At 54.4% G+C, this 16099-nt stretch overlaps 2 protein-coding genes across 2 annotated transcripts; both read right to left on the bottom strand.

The window, feature by feature from the left end:
* Window positions 1-1086: 1086 nt before the first annotated feature.
* On the bottom strand, window positions 1087-6761 carry Dok3 (docking protein 3). The gene is made up of 6 exons (XM_031359744.1): window positions 6592-6761; window positions 5904-6073; window positions 4833-5138; window positions 2329-2428; window positions 2069-2241; window positions 1087-1960 (listed from the first exon to the last, which is right to left on the bottom strand). Exons 2-6 carry the CDS (start codon window positions 5967-5969, stop codon window positions 1271-1273), a joined length of 1335 nt encoding a protein of 444 aa, XP_031215604.1. The 5' UTR covers window positions 5970-6073; window positions 6592-6761; the 3' UTR covers window positions 1087-1270.
* Window positions 6762-7860: 1099 nt separating this feature from the next.
* On the bottom strand, window positions 7861-14233 carry Ddx41 (DEAD-box helicase 41). Its single transcript, XM_031359742.1, has 17 exons — window positions 14049-14233; window positions 13864-13974; window positions 13438-13597; window positions 13278-13352; window positions 13089-13149; window positions 12819-12955; window positions 12162-12234; window positions 11910-12063; window positions 11699-11835; window positions 10363-10525; window positions 9867-9998; window positions 9589-9660; window positions 9373-9469; window positions 9034-9183; window positions 8877-8948; window positions 8679-8789; window positions 7861-8178 (listed from the first exon to the last, which is right to left on the bottom strand). Exons 1-17 carry the CDS (start codon window positions 14073-14075, stop codon window positions 8042-8044), a joined length of 1869 nt encoding a protein of 622 aa, XP_031215602.1. The 5' UTR covers window positions 14076-14233; the 3' UTR covers window positions 7861-8041.
* Window positions 14234-16099: the final 1866 nt, after the last annotated feature.

Here is a 16099-nt window from a genome sequence, read left to right on the forward strand (position 1 = left end):
GAACTCACTCTGTAGACCAGGCTGGCCTCGAACTCAGAAATCCGCCTGCCTCTGCCTCCCAAGTGCTGGGATTAAAGGCGTGTGCCACCACCACCCTACTGCAGCTAGTGCTCTTAACTGCTGAGCCAATTCTCTAACCCCCTACTCCATCTCAAGTGAAAAATCTTAATGGGGGATTAGATCTAATATATAATTTAGTCTTTTCAGTGTTTTTTTTTGGGGGGGGGAGTTGGTTTTTTTAATTTGTTTTGAGGTATGCTCTCAGTTTGTAGCTTCAGCTGACTTAGGCTACGAAGCCCAGGCTGACGTCAAACCCAGAGATCCATCTGCTTCTGCCTTCTGAGTAACGTAGCCTGTGCGTTTTCTTCTCCGTGTGTGTATGGTGCTGAAGACTGGACCCAGGCTCTACCTCTTAGTAGGTAGGTCCTATACCACTGAGCTCTGACTCCCTTCCCGTATAACTCTGTCTTAACATTTTTAGTTTCTTTCTAGTTGGTGAAGCAGCCAGAGGTTCCCCAGATGTGTCTGCCGACTGCCTACGTCCCATCAGCCATGAATGTTATAGATGTGAACAGTTGATCCCCTTCCGCCTGTCCCCACCCGCTAGCCCCTAGTGCCCAGCACCTTCACCACAGCTGGGCTGCCCTGCTTACATCTGTTCCCTCAGATCCAGCCTCCCTAGTGTTCCTTGCTGAGTCTAACTGGTTGCTTTTCCGAGGAGGAGGCTCAGTTTACTGCAGGACAAAAGACCCTGACTGGTCCACGAATGACTCTCCTGAGCTTGGAAAGGCCAGGTTCAAAACCTGCCTGCCTGCCTGGCCCTTGCTTACCCTCTGACTCAGTTCTGGAGCCCTTCCGCCAACAGGCCTCACATCTCCCCCTGTTTGCTGCATATAACCACACCGAGCCCAACCCCCCCACCTCACGTCCATCCGCTCGAGTCGATTTTAGCCCAGTGGTGGCTGAACTCAGGCTTGAGACCCTAGATGCCTGGGGTTCGATATGTTGAACACAAGGATACCGTGTGCAGTAGGGATCCAGGAGAAAGTGAGGCAGTGTGGATTGTGGGCCATAGGCAGAACGAAGGGGAATTCAATAGGCAAGCTTTATTACTGGTCAATCTGTACAGTCTGAGGGAGGAGGTAGGGCAGAGTGTGGCTCCTCCCCAGGCCTCCTGGCTTGTCCCTGCAGGTCAGAGTAGATGGGATATGTTCAAAGTTGTTCCTGGTTTGGGGAGATCACCTCTGCCCTGCTGCAGCCCTGCAGGCCTTCAGGGCCGGTCACAGGGGGTGGGGCCCTTCTTCCGTTCACGGGTCAGCAGGGTTACCAGCTTGGCCTTGATGCCTGTCTGTGCTCCAGGGCGCCCGGTGCCTCCAGCCTCACCCAGCTCCAGCTCCAGCAGCCTCCGGTACTGGGCTTCCAGATTGCTGTCGTGGGCCGAGCCAGGCCAACTCAGATCCTCACTGTTATGGTAGATGGGGCTGCCCAGGGGGCTGCGGCCACCAGGAGGGCCCTCTTGGGCCTCAGGACCACCATTGGACAGCCCAGGGCTGCCCTCCAGTATGCACACGTTCTCATAGAGATGCTCCACAGTGCCTGCGTGCTTGCTGGTCTGCTTGCACACAGATGCATAGAGACCGGATGCCGTCCCTTCTTGTGTGGGACTGAGCAGCAGTGGTAGGCTTTGAGGCCCAGGATCAGTTAGAGGCAGCTTTCTGGAAGTGGCCGGCTCAAATCCTGAGGCCACCTCCCGAAGCTCTCCAGGAGGCTCTAGGGAGGGTAAGGAGAGGGCCCGAGGCAGGGGGCAGGGTGGGGACATGGCCAACTCTGGAAGACGCTCCCGCTGGCGGGCGATGGCAGCTGCCACAGCTCCACATATGTCTGGTGCGCGGGGACTACTGAAGGCAAAAAGGCCCTCACCGGAGTCACAGCGGCGGCCGGCCTCAAAAGAGAACACACCCTGCACACAAGTGACACAGGCAAGGGTCAGTGGCCCGCCAAGGAGCCAGGACACTGACCACTCGCCACCTTTCCTGACTGACACCAGTCAGACTGCCCAGCCCCTCACCTTGTCAGAGCCAAACTTGCGCAGGAAACGGTAGGGCCAGCTAAAGCAGGCCTGGGGCTTGGAAGTCTCCCGCAGCTGAATGTCATCTTGGCCCAGCACCAGGAGGTAGGGTCCTTTCAGCTGGCAGCGGACGGTGGCCTCTGTCCTTTGCACTAGCACGGGAAACTCAGCCACTGTACTTGGGAAGCAGGGGCTTCATCAGTCCCCAGACACCACTGCTGGGGTAGGGTGAGGCTGCCCCAGGGTCTCCCCTGACTCACCTTCCTGCCAGGAGGAGTAGATAGAGTTCTCCTCCATGGGAACAAAGCCCCTTTTTGGACTCTCAGCCTGTGCTAGTCCTGAGGAACATTCTCCGGTGCCCTGAGGAATAGATTGAAGTCATCCGTTAGAGTCCACCCTGTTCCGCCATCCTTCCCATCCTTTCCATGGGCTAAGCAGACAAAGCTCTCACTGCCAGTCCCACTCTGACCCACACGGCCGGGCTCTGGGCTCTCCCGAGGCATTTCCTATCTGTACTATGGGCAGCACTCCCCACTGGGCTCCCCGGCAGTGCTGGTCTTGGAGTGAGGCTGGTGCTGTAAGGCGATTAGCAGCCAAGGGCTTACAGCACATGTGCTGCCTTGCATATAGCTCTGAAGGCATGCAGCCTTGAAGAGGCAGGGGTAGCGCCAAGCAAATGTCCAGGCTTCTTCTATGGCTACTTGCAGGTCACCCTTGACCTCCCCTGACCTCCATCCTACAGCCAGTCCTGTCTGTCAGGAAGTGGCCACCATAACCACCTTGACCCATGAGCATGGCCAAAGCCAAACCCCGCCTGCTCTCCCTCTTCTTCATCCTGTGCTTTTCTTTCTTTGCATTCCTTTCTTTCCTTTTTTGTTTTTGTTTTTCAAGACAGGGTTTCTCTGTGTAGCCCAGGCTGTCCTAGAACTCACTCACTCACTTGTAGACCAGGCTAACCTTGAACTCCGAGATCCACCACTGTGCCTCCCAAGCACAGGGATTAAAGGAGCGTCCCACCACTGCCTGGCCCTGTACATTTCTTAATTTAAAAACAAAAGCGATAAGCTAGGTGGTGGTGTGGTGGTGGTGGTGGTGTGGTGGTGGTGGTGTGGTGGCGGTGGTGTGGTAGCAGTGCACACCTTTAGTCCTAGCATTTGGGAGGTAGGCAGGTGGATCTCTCTGAGTTCAGGACCAGCCTGGTCTGCAGAGTGAGTTCTAGAACAGCCATGGCTATACGGAGAAACCTTTGTCTCAAAACAAACAAACAATACAAATCAACATTATATCTTTTTTTTAAAATATATCCAATTTTATTTTATGTGTATTGGTGTGAGGGTGTCAGATCCTCTGGAACTGGAGTTACAGACAGTTGTGAGCTGCCAGGTAGTTGCTGGAAATTGAACTCAGGTACTCTGGAAGAGCAGTCTGTGCTCTTAACTACACAGTCATCTCTCCAGCCCTCAACATTACTATTTTAAGATACCCAGTTCAGTGGATTTTGTATATTCACAGGTTTGTACAGTCATCAGCAGCACCTAATCCAGAACCTGTCACCATCGCACATGAAAGCCTGCTCCGTGAGCCAGCCATCGGAAGCCCCTTCCCTTGCACGGCACGCACCTGCTGTCTGTGCGGATGTGCTTCTTCTGAGTGTCACATGAATTGTAAACATTAGGAAATGGCACATGTCATCCTTTGGCATCTTTCATGCCATATTTCAACACCAGTTGTTCTTTATCTTGGTTTTGACACAGAGCCTCAAGTAACCCAGGCTGGCCCTGGAGCTCATCTTCCTCTCTCCCACTTCCAAACACTGAGGGCACAAGGCTCTGTTTATCTCTTTCTGGGGGGGTGGTGGTCACGTGTTGTCTCATTGTGGGTGACTACACAGTGCTGCCGTGAGCATTGGCTCACGTTTTGCCCACACCTTCTTTCATTCTCTTGGCTATACATCATCAAGTGGGAGAACGGCAGCCATATGATGACCTCACGATCGACGTTTTTAAATGGTTACTACCTACTGTTATGTGTATGGATGTTGTGTGCTGCATGCACATAGTGCCCTTGGAGGTCAGAAGGAGGTGTCTGAACCCTTGGACTACAGTTGTGAGCTGCCATGTGTATGTGCTGGGAATTGAACCCAGGCCCTCCACAAGAGCAGCCAGTGTTCTTAACTGCTGAGTCACCTCTGAAGCTGCTCCATGTTCAACTCACTGAGGAAGTCAGGCATGTTTGTCTCCTGTTGTGAAGCCCGAGGCTTTACCACCATTAGCCTCTGTCTTTAATACCCAAAGTCACCCCTTCGGGTCATCAGAAAACCTCTCACCCACGTGTGGCCCGAGGTGGATTCAAAAGGTTCTTGCTGAACGTTCTAAAGGTCTTCAAGCTTGTGTGCCTAAGCCATTGGTTGGCCTACTTTCCGCTAAATTCAGCTCCTTTAAACACACCATGTTTTCCTGCCCCAGGGCCTTTGCCCACAATACCACTGTGTTGCAGTATTGTCCATTAGGCTCAGATACCTGTCTCAGACCATTGCCTTGTGGGCTTGCTCTTGTCATTCAGGGATCAGGCCCACTTGTCCTCCTGACCTACAGCTTCATTTTCTTTATAACATGCATAGAATAGAGGGTCCTTCTATAGGCTTATAAGCTGTTGTTGCCCATATTTGCAGGGTTTTGGAAGTGTTTACCAATGGCAGGATCTCACTAAGCAAGGGCATGGGTGGGCAGGGTGAGGTGGGCCCAGCAGGCTAGTTCACACTCACCGGGAAGGCCAGCTGGCAGATAGGCTCCATCCATGACTGGCGGTGCTGTGCAGCCAGCAGGTGGCTTCGCTCCGTGGTAGTAATCAGGAAGGCCCCAGTGTCCCGGGGGCAGCTCTCGCCGTCCACCGGCAGAACTGATACACAGTCAGCCAAGCGGATGACCCGGCGTTCCCCTCGACGGCTGGGGCCCGTGGATCTGTCGCCCGCTGGTCCCAGGCCACCATCTCGCACATCCCAGCTTTCTAGCCGGGCTACACCTGATGGGCCCCCTGCATACAGCAGAGCCCACATTTTGCGCCAGCATTTCTGTAAGAAAGGAGACCCTTGGGAAGAAAAGCTGCCCCCGCTCCTTGGCTGCCTGGTTTCTGCCTCCCTAAGACTTTAGGGTCCAGAGGAAAGAGGAGGCCTTGCTGGGGCAGGCGTAGGCAGGGAGAAATCCATACTCGGGGTTGGTCAGCCCTGAGTTCGAATCACACCTTGCCCTGTTCTGGATGATCGTCACAGTTAATAGTATCTAGTGGTTGGGGCAGACCAACTGACACTTGTTACACAATCCTCAAAGGGCACTTGGGCCACGGGCTGGGTGGGGTGGGAAGGCCACCTCTGCTTCAAGCTGGTAAGGAAGGAAATATGCAAATGACATCTAGCAAAGGAAACAGACGGTTTATCTGCCCAGGAGCAGCTGTAGCTGAACTGTGGGTGTCCAGTCTGATGTTCAAGGAGAAAAAAACTAACAAGTCCCCACCCCATCTCCTCCCCACTGTCCGGAGAACCGGCATTTGCCTGCTCCACCCTTGGAGGGCTCCCGCCGCACAGGCCTTCTCCAGGAGGCTTAGAGCCACTAATACATATAAATCTTTATTCTTACAACCCTTCCGTGATCTTGGCATCTCTACCACCATGTGAGGCAGTCTTAGGAAGGATGCTTCACCCCTAACCTTGAGCCACTCTCAAATTGCCAGGTTTCGCCTCACCCAGACCCCATTCCCAGTTCTCTTAGGTCTAGATAAGCTGTGTGGCTAAGCAGGGGTTTCCCTCCTCTGCCCATGGCTGGCAGCCTGGGGTTCCCACCTTGCCAAACTTCATGTGCTGCTGGTAGATGATGCCGTCCTTGACAGGGGTCTCCACAGACTCCATGGCCACAGCGGTTCTGAAGTCCCGAGGAGACTGGTACAGGCTGGTCAGGAACTTCTTACTTCTCGTTTTTTTGGCCACTTCCCCCTCCCTCTGTCCAGAGACAGCTGCAGGGCCAGGGGGAGGGGAGTCCGGTCTTCATTTAAGGGACAGTACTTAGAACAAATCTCTTCCTTAGGGCTCTTGCTGTTCCAAGGAGACCATACCTGCCTATGGGGAGCTTGAGGCTAGCGGGGGTAGGGGTGGGTTGGAGGGCAAGAACCGTCTCTTGCGCATGCACCTGGATCAGCTGGATATGAGTGTCTGACCAGAGTGGACACCCTGAGTCATGAGCTCCGAACCCTCCCCCATTCCCAGGCAGCTGTGCAGCGTGAGCCTGGGAGCAGCACGGTCTTGGGCCCTTCTCTTTGCAGGTTGCTAAACTGGCTGCCATTTTGAGCGGCACATTTGCCTCTCTTGTAGCACTGGATCAAGTCAGGGCCTTGGGCATGCTAAGGCAACTGCTGGACCACTCACAAAGAGTTCTAAGCTCACTTTCTCCTCTAGATGCTCACACCACCTGGGCCCACCCCTGCTGTGTCCACCAATCCTGTTGTTCCCCTTGAGTCTAGTCTGGGCAACTCACCCCATCTGCTCTCGCCTTTACTTCCTGAGGCGCAGTTCTTCAGGCCAGGCCCTTCTGGGGACCCCTTACCACTGCTCTGCCCTGCCTCTTTCTGGAGGCCTTCCCTGACTGCTCTCCAAGGCTGGAGAGTGAAGCACCACACAACAGACACTTCAGACAGCAGGCCACAAGGGCTCCATATTCAGATTCACTGCTTGTCCTGTGTGGGCGGCAGGCCCCCAGTGCGCTCCCCAGGGAGGTCACATGCTTTAAGGCGTTGCTTCCTGCCCAGTGGCTTTGCCCCTACCCACCTGACCTGCCTTGTTAGAGGCTAGTATCGGGGCATGGATACAAATTATGGAAGTTATCTTGTCACCTGTGCAATGTCACCTTGGGTAAGAATGTTGTAACCCAGCTGAGGAATGCTGTGTGTGTGTGGGGGGGTGTGTGTGTGTGTCACACAGTGCACAGGGAAATACATCCATGAGGCCTTTGCACCTGGCTCCGTGCCCACCATGGCTGTGGTCCAGGCAGCTCTGAGCTCATACAGCCTGATCCTGCCCTTTCTCATCAACAGATCAGCAATGAGGAAATCAAGGCTGATGAGTAACTTGCTGGAGGCCACATGCTGAGTGGCAGCCTGAGCAGCGGCTGCCTTTGCTGAGTAAGCACCAGCCTTGCAGAGACACCTGGGAACTGCTGCACCTTTTCTTTGGTCCCTTCTTATTACATTGTGAAGTCCTGGTTGGTAGGCCAGCCAGTCCTGCAGCATCTGCATGTACACATCTTACCTGTGGCTCCCCAGGTGTGGCTGCATCAGCCTGGCTGGTTTCTGTCTTTATAACCCAGGAAAGAGTGGGGCAGGACAGAGGTGGAGGGTGCTCGTGGCCAGAATGGCAGTTCTGTGGCATCTGCCACCTCCTCAGCAGATAGTGCAGAGGGCTTCTGGCTGGAACTTGCACAGGAAGAGAGGGGCAGCCATCACAAGAAGACTAAAGCTGACAGCAGTGTCAGACACGAGGGAAACCAGGGACACAACCGTTTCCTTGTGACCCCCTAACGGTGGCTCCCAAGTTATCGGCATTCCTGACTAGATACCCTGAGTCTAGGTGGGGACACCAGCCAGCAAGTCTGTTCGACAGGAGGCTGGCAACTTTGGAAGATGCAGCTGTCTTGCCTCAGGGCGGCACTGGAGGCAGACGCTTGTGCAGGACCCAAGGGGCAGGTGGGTGAGAGAGAGAGAGAGAGAGAGAGAGACAGAGAGACAGAGAGAGAATGAGAGAGAACTGGTCCAAGAAAAGGGATTGTGCTTTAATGCCGGGGAAGAGAACAAAAATAGTTAACTCTGAGGGGACTGGGGTTGCCCAGGCCGGCTGGGCCAAGGAGGCTGGCTTCTTGTCTTGAGGGCTGGTGTGAACATGGCTGGTGTCCTGGGACTGGGCTCTTGGGGAGAAGAGGGAAGACAGGCGGCTCAGAAGTCCATGGAGCTGTGGGCCAGGTAGTCCTTGCGGCCAATGTTGCTGACTTGCTTGGTCTGCATGGCTTCCAGTTTGGGGCAGTCAGTGATCCGATGGCCGAGGCCTCCACAGAAGGCACAGCCCCGTTCTCCTGGGGGTGGAGAGAAAGGTCAGCAAGGTCAGAGGACCACGTTTCAGGTCCCGGATCTTGACCCCAGCTGCTCCTACTAGCCAGGGCTGGCTTCTTGGAATGTCAGTCAGTCTGCTCTACCAGCCCCAAGGAACCCAGCTGGAGAATGGAGCCTGGGGCACCTGCTCCACACTCACCTCCCACGTCCAGCATGGACCATAGTCAACACTCACCTCCAATATCCAACATGGACCATAGTCAACACTCACCTCCCACGTCCAGCATGGACCACAGTCAACACTCACCTCCAATGTCCAGCATGGACCACAGTCAACACTCACCTCCCACATCCAGCATGGACCACAGTCAACACTCACCTCCCACGTCCAGCATGGACCACAGTCAACACTCACCTCCCACATCCAGCATGGACCACAGTCAACACTCACCTCCAATGTCCAGCATGGACCACAGTCAACACTCACCTCCAATGTCCAGCATGGACCACAGTCAACACTCACCTCCAATGTCCAGCATGGACTCATCTCCACAGTGCAACACTTGCAGAACAGGTGGTACCTTCTGCTTGGCCTCCAACAACAAGGCTTTGAGGTCCATGAGCACTGACTCATCTGAGGGAGAGACAATGAGCACCATTAGGGTCTATCCTGGCTTCAGAACCCAAGGTAGAGCCAAGGTAGCCATGGTGAGTGCCTCACCGCAGGCCTTGTTGATGAAGGTGGTAGCAATGCCTGTGTTTCCTGAACGCCCAGTGCGGCCAATTCGGTGCACTGCAAGGAAAGGAACAGCCTCTGGTTGACTACCTGGAGGCCTGGCCTCCTCTTGTCCAGCCCACCAATTCCCCACGCTGTGTACCATAATTCTCGATCTCTTCAGGCATGTCATAGTTGATGACATGCTGGATGGCAGGAAAGTCCAGCCCTTTAGAGGCCACATCCGTGGCCACTAAGACGTCTTTTTTGCCTTCCCGGAATGCTTCAATGGCCTTGGTCCGCTCTTCCTGGTCTGGGGTGGGTCAGGTAGGTGTGAGAACTATAGCAGGAGTGTTGGGAGCAGTGCAGTATAGCCAGGCGGGGAAGGGGAAGGGGGAGGGGGAGGGGGGAGGGGAGGGGAAGGGGAAAGGGAAGGGGAGGGGGAGGAAGGCAGGAAGCTGTCATGGCAGCAAGGCTATGCCAATGTGTTGATCATCCTGACCTTTGCCCCCATGAATGGCTACAGCCTCAACCCCCTTGAGCAGGAGGTATTCGTGAATGGCATCCACATCTGCTTTCTTCTCTGCAAAGATGAGCACCTGCCCCAAAAAGGCCGCTCTAGTCAGAAGGTATCACACTGGCTCCCGCCTAGCATCCATCCCTCCCATCCCATCCCATCCTGGGAACTCTGGGACCAGCCTGGTCCAGCTGTACTCACAGGTGGGGGCGTCTTCTGCAAGCACTCCAGCAGGTACACCATCTTGGCTTCCTCCTTTACATACTCCACCTCCTGCCACCAGGGGAGCCAGGTCAGGGGAACCCAAGGTTCGGCTCAGCAGTCAAGGCCGACACTGTAGCCGGGCTCCCAGTCTGCACTAGGTGACCAGAAGCCTTCCGCTGTGAGAGCCAGCCAGCCTGAGAATGGCCACTGGTGGACTCTTTGGTGAGCTTCAGGGAGCAGGGCCGGCTTTAGCCTATGCTGGTGACTCTGCCTACCTGGATGACGTCCAGGCTGGCTGCTCCAGCGCGGCCCACGTTGATGGTGACAGGCTTTACCAGGGCACTCTTGGCAAAGTTTTGAATCTTCTTTGGCATGGTGGCACTGAAGAGCAGAGTCTGCCGCTGGCCCTGAGAAAAGCTAAGACTAAGACAGTGCTCTCAAGCTGAGGGTCTCAACCTCTTTAGGGGTCCCGTATCAGACCCCCAAATCAGACGTTTACAACACAATTCCTAACAGTAACAACATTACAGTCATGAAGTGCTGATGAAATAATTGTATGGCTGGGGTCCACACAGTGAGGAGCTGTTGTGGTCTCAGTAGTAGGAATGCTGAGAACCACTGGACTCAGGGCATGCAGGACTAGACAGAGGGCACACAGGGGGCGAGGTCAGGGGATACTCAACAGCTGAGCCACAGACCCTGAAAAGCAGAGGGCGGGCAGCTCAACACACAGTACATGAGTATGTGTATTTATGTGCAGGGGTCGGGCACCTTGAAGTAGGAGAAGATGGTACGGATGTCACCCTCGAAGCCCATGTCAATCATGCGGTCGGCCTCGTCCAGGGCCAGGTAGCGGCAGATGTCTAGGCTGACCATTTTCTTCTGCAGCAAATCCATGAGGCGTCCCGGTGTGGCCACCATCATGTGCACACCACTGAGGACAGAGACCCTGAGTTTTGGTACCTGGTATCCGTATGGCCTACCAAGAGGCTGTGCACCACCTTCTGCTTTTGCTGCCTCTGCCCTGCCTCGCAGCACTTCCCCCATGCTATGTTCTAGATAGCACAGGCAGCTTATTTAGGAAGGGCTGGACCTTTCTGGCCTGTACTTTTTTTGACATGCCTTCCCCACAAGGGCTGTCCTGAGCCTCTAGAGGTTTTCCTCCTAGTTCCTGCATCCCTTTGCTGGCCTTGCTGGGCTCCTGTTTCTGATAAGCTGACCATCTCTATATACCTGCATCTTCCCTGAGCCTGGGAGCACTTCGGACACAGGGGTGGGTTCTGGTATGACTATCATCTTGGGGCCTGGTCCAGAGCCCTAGAGATGTCTGCTGGGATTGCACTACCTGGAAAGGACCGAGCAGAGATGCTACTGGGGTCTGGTCCACATCAGTACCTTAGTCTCCTTGGTTAACCACAGTTCTGATTTTTCTGGATACCCAAGATTTCAATCTCTGAGCTTTCTACCTGAACTGCCCCCAAAATCCAAATGGCACCTCCCCTGCAAGGCCTTTTCTGACTTCCGATATCCCAGAGAGTGTGATATCCCATCTGTTATATCCCAGAGAGTGTGATATCCCATCTGTTATATCCCAGAGAGTGTGATATCCCAGAGTGTGATATCCCATCTGTTATATCCCAGAGAGTGTGATATCCCATCTGTTATATCCCAGAGTGTGATATCCCATCTGTTATATCCCAGAGTGTGATATCCCATCTGTTATATCCCAGAGAATGTGATATCCCATCAGTTATATTCCCACAATTTCCAGCTACATCTTTCTTTCTTTTCTTTTCTTTTCTTTTCTTTTCTTGGTTTTTCGAGACAGGGATTCTCTGTGTAGTCCTGGCTATCCTAGAACTCACTCTGGAGACCAGGCTGGCCTCGAACTCAGAAATCCGCCTGCCTCTGCCTCCCAAGTGCTGGGATTAAAGGCGTGTGCCACCACCGCTTGGCCCAGCTACATCTTTCTATCCTACCCCAAACTGTTTTCCCTCAAGGGCTGTACTCCCAGAAGAACTGTGTGAGGCCCATGCAGTAGCTAAGCTAAAGGGTTCTTTTGCCTCTCTGGGAACTCTGGGGTACCTGCGGGACCATCAGTACATACTGTCGGATGGTCTCCATCTGCTCCTTCACCGACATGCCCCCGATACAGAGAGCACAGCGAAGGAGGGGTGAGCTGTCTTCCTGCAGCAGACGGCAGTAATACTCCAGGATGCCATGGGTCTGCCGAGCCAGCTCTCGCTGCAGGTAGAGACAAGGTTGGTACCAGAAGCCAGGCCAGTCCTTCTCCCGACCACAGGGTTAGTCTATCTTACCGAGGGGCAGATGATGAGCCCATAAGGGCCTTCCCGCTTGGAGAAGGGCAACCGCTTCTCTTGTTCCAGGCAGAACATGATGACAGGCAGTGTGAACACCAGCGTCTTGCCTGACCCAGTGAAGGCAATGCCAATCATGTCCCGACCAGACAGACTGTTGGGAGAGGCCAGCTTCAGGAGTGTGCTAGCAGGAGACAGCTGGGTAAACGGGCTAGCTTCTCTGTTGCAGCCATACCCACAGCTCAGACTTACATGGTAGGGATGCCCTGGATCTGAATGGGTGTTGGCTGGAGGATGCCTTTTTTCTTCAGGCCTCGAAGGATAGCTGTAGAAAAGAATAGGTGTTTTATTGGCATCCTGAATCCCGTAGAATCAGTGCTTCCCTGTAAGCTGTAAGTCATGAAACAGTGGGTCCAGGGACCATTGGCTGACTGGGCCTAAGTTCTCCTTAAAGCTCTGTCGAAGCAGAAGACAGCTGGGACGTTTGAAAATAAGTCTAAAGAAACCGTTCCTCTAGGGACATGCCTAGAACCCCTGACCCAGGCGGCACAGGTGGCTGGATCTGAGTCTCAGGAACGCCTGGTCATATCACATTTGGGGACAACTGGGACTCTGTAATGACCCTGGTTTCACACCTGCACATCTCCTCCCCGGCCCACAGGGCATGGTGGCCATGCCTACAGTACTAGCGTGAGCATTCAGTAGGATGACACGGGAGGACTGTTGTGCATTTGAGCTCAGCCTGGGCTACAGAAAAGACATCCTGTCTCAAAAGAGCTTCTTCCCCGAAAACCAAGTGCCACCAACAACCACAGAGGAACTCTCCATTCCCACTGCTGAGCGCTTGAGGGCTCGGACACAGTCTCACAGGGGCAAGATGATAAAGCACGGCGTCTCCCTGTCAGGTACCTGCAGGAAACTTCATCTCCTTGAAGCTCTTTATGGGTGGCGGGATACCGTCTCCCTCCACCAGGATGTGGTGCTTTTTCCGAACACGTTCATGTCGCTCCTCAGACATGCTCAGGACATAACGTGGGGGTGTCCAACTATGGGTAGGCAGTGGACAGGAGAGGGCAACACAGTACGGTACAGTGGGGCAGCTCCCTCCCCAGTCCATACAGCTGGGCGTCAGGGTCCCACTGCCAGGCTCTGCCGCATACCCTGACTGGAGAGACATACCTAGTTTTGATTGGATCATCGTAGGTGATGCCTTTGGCCATTTCCTTCACTGACATCAAGGCTGAGGAGACAGACATAGCTCGATGAGGTTCCCGCCTCCCCAAGGCAAAACCCCTTGGGACACAACCTGTTTGAGATCGGAAGGAGGTGGCTCGGTCCACCTCCTCTCTGCATCAACTGTAATGGTACCTCGGCCTTCAGCCACACTCTCCAGAATCTTCTCTTCTTCCTTCAGTTGCTTCTCCTTGGCAGACTCCTTGCGTGCTGAATAAAGAACGCGAACATGTCAGAGAGTCAGGAGCTCTGCGGCCTAGGCAGGCTCATCCTCTCTCCTTCCTGCCCAGCCCACCTTCGGCCTTCTCTTTGAGGTGCTGGTGCTGATCCAGGAGGCTGACATTGGACTGAGGGCCCAGCGGGATGTCGTCCTCATCTCCTCGGGGCTCGCTGCCACTGTCCTGCTGCTCTTCCTCTGTAGCTCCCTTGCGTCTTCGCTGCAGCAGCTTCTGGAGCTGAGGTTCCACCAGTGTCCCTCAGAATCAAGCCCAAGACCCGGTGGGGGAGGGGGCATGGCCCCCGGGAGGGTCGGGACCTAAGACGGGGGCTAAGGCTGGGAAGGGGGCCGTGTGCACTGAGGCGCACGTCGGTCCGGTACTCAGGTTCACTAGTCCCCGGTCTTCGCAGAACCACGTCCCCAGGTACTCCTACCGCTCCCCAGACCACCTCCCGCCGACGGCCGGGGACGTGTGGTCGTGGCACCTGGGGTGCGGACCCTCACCAGTAGCTGCCGGCGCTGCCGCAACGGCACGTAGGGCACGTAATCCTCATCGTCCTCATCGTCGTCCTCGGAGCGGCTCCCACCTGCGGTCGCCTCGTCCGCGCGTGCCCGCTGCGGAGACCCGAGTCAGTCGCGGCCCCTCCCCCTGCCCGCACCCCCTCGCGTGGACCAAACCTCAGTCCCACCTTCCGCTCGGGTTCCGACTCCTCCATCGTAGGCCGCACTCATGCGCAGAGCCAGGCAAGAGACCACGCCTCATCTGAGCTCCAATCAGATAGGAAAAACTGCCGTGGTCGCCTAGCAACGGCGTGAGCGCCGGATCACGAACTGGGACAATCTTCTTCCAGTGCGTTGAGGGCAGGCGGCGGAGCCAATAGTCTGGCGAAGCCTTGTGGCAGCGGGAGGACTTGAGGCATGCGCAGAAGACTCAAGTCATGGGTTGAAGGGTGAATCTGTTAAACACCCTCCACACCCAACCCCTCAGTAGGGCGTTCTTCCCCGCACGCTGCCGGAGAGCGCTGTGCCCTCTGGCGGCCAGGAGTCCCAGCCCTGCAAGCGGGGTTCCTCGAGGGCGGTGCTCGCAGAATGATTCATCTTTAGCGTGAAGTAACACCGTTGTTCCGACGCGACAGTAAAAATAATGTCAAGGAAGTAAAATAATGGTCAAGGTGGGTTTTTTTTTTTTTTCGGTTTTTCCGAGACAGGGTTTCTCTGTGTAGCCCTGGCTGTCCTGGAACTCACTCTGTAGACCAGGCTGGCCTCGAACTCAGAAATCCACCTGCCTCTGTCCTCCCAAGTGCTGGGATTAAAGGCGTGTGCCACCACCGCCCGGCGATCAAGGTGTTTTTTGACCTTGTGTATTACATGGGTAAATAATATACATCTCAGAGTGACCGTCTGGGAAACTAGAAATAGCACTGAGGAGACGCTGGATCTGGGTTCCTTCCGAGTAAGTGGAGGAGTTCCATCAGGAGAGCAGGAAAAGGGCTGAGAGAGTAGAGCAAATAAATTCCTTAGGGCATTTGCAGAGATCTCAGGGGCCAATCTGAGGTAGGGGAAAAGGAGACCGGGCCCAGGTTGTCAAGAGTCCAACTTTAAGAAGGAAAGCCAGGCCGGGTAGTGGTGGCGCACGCCTTTAATCCCAGCACTTGGGAGGCAGAGGCAGGCGGATTTCTGAGTTCGAGGCCAGCCTGGTCTACAGAGTGAGTTCCAGGACAGCCAGGGCTACACAGAGAAACCCTGTCTCAAAAAAAGGAGGAGAGCCAGGCTAGTGCTGGCTGCCCCTTTCCAAGTCTTTATCTGTATCAGGAGCACTGATCACCATGTAATGCCAAAGAGCACTCACTTGTTTTGAGATTGGAAGAAATATAAGGATTTTTTTTTTCCCTAAGAGAGGGTCTTGACATGTAGCCAAGGGTGGCTTCAAACTTGTGGTACTACTCCTGCTTCAGCCTCATGAGTGCTGGGATTGTGTATACCACAATATCTGGCATGAAATTATCACAAAGGCAGTGCAAATCGATTTTCCTGATATTCATAGCAAGTGGCCTCTCCTGTAGGAAGTGAAGGATAATTAAAAGAAAATACAAAAGCCAGGTGGTTGCATGAACCTTTAGTCCCAGCACTCAGCAATCTTGAGTTTGAAGCCAGCTGGGACTACATAGTAAGAACTATGGTAAAGAAACCAGCACCTGGAATTCACAATGGAAGAGCAATTGTGGAGGGGTGGGGAATGTGGACCAGTCGGGAGGAGATCTGAGGGCAGCAGGCCTCACTGGTGACGGTGTGCTGAAGGCCAAACCTACAAGTCTTTGTAGGTGCTTGACCAGACTTTGACTTTTGCCACAACTGGAATTCTAGATAGCTGTTTAAAATGTGAAATAACAAAACAAAACAAAGCAAAAACAACAACAAAAAACCACTAACCAATACAGAGAAGAGGCTTCATCTACTGAGCAGGCGGAGAAGCAGGAGCTGTGAGCCTGTGGTCTGGCTCCTGCTCCTTTTCTTTAGAAGGATACCCAGTCCTATGGGGGGCTGAGGGAGAGAAGAACACAGGCTCCAGGCTGCCTGTGCGGGGCCCTTTAACTGCAGAGCACACCTCTAGACGTTGTGCTTCCGGCAGAAGATCGGTGAGAGTGGCATTTAGCAGGGCTGGAGTGGTGTCTCTGAGTTAAGAGCATTTGTTCTTGCAGAGGACACAGATGGGATTCTCAGCACCCACATAGTGCCTCAC

The sequence above is a fragment of the Mastomys coucha genome, unplaced genomic scaffold (genome assembly GCF_008632895.1).
Source record: "Mastomys coucha isolate ucsf_1 unplaced genomic scaffold, UCSF_Mcou_1 pScaffold7, whole genome shotgun sequence".
In the NCBI taxonomy this organism is placed as follows: Eukaryota; Metazoa; Chordata; class Mammalia; order Rodentia; family Muridae; genus Mastomys; species Mastomys coucha.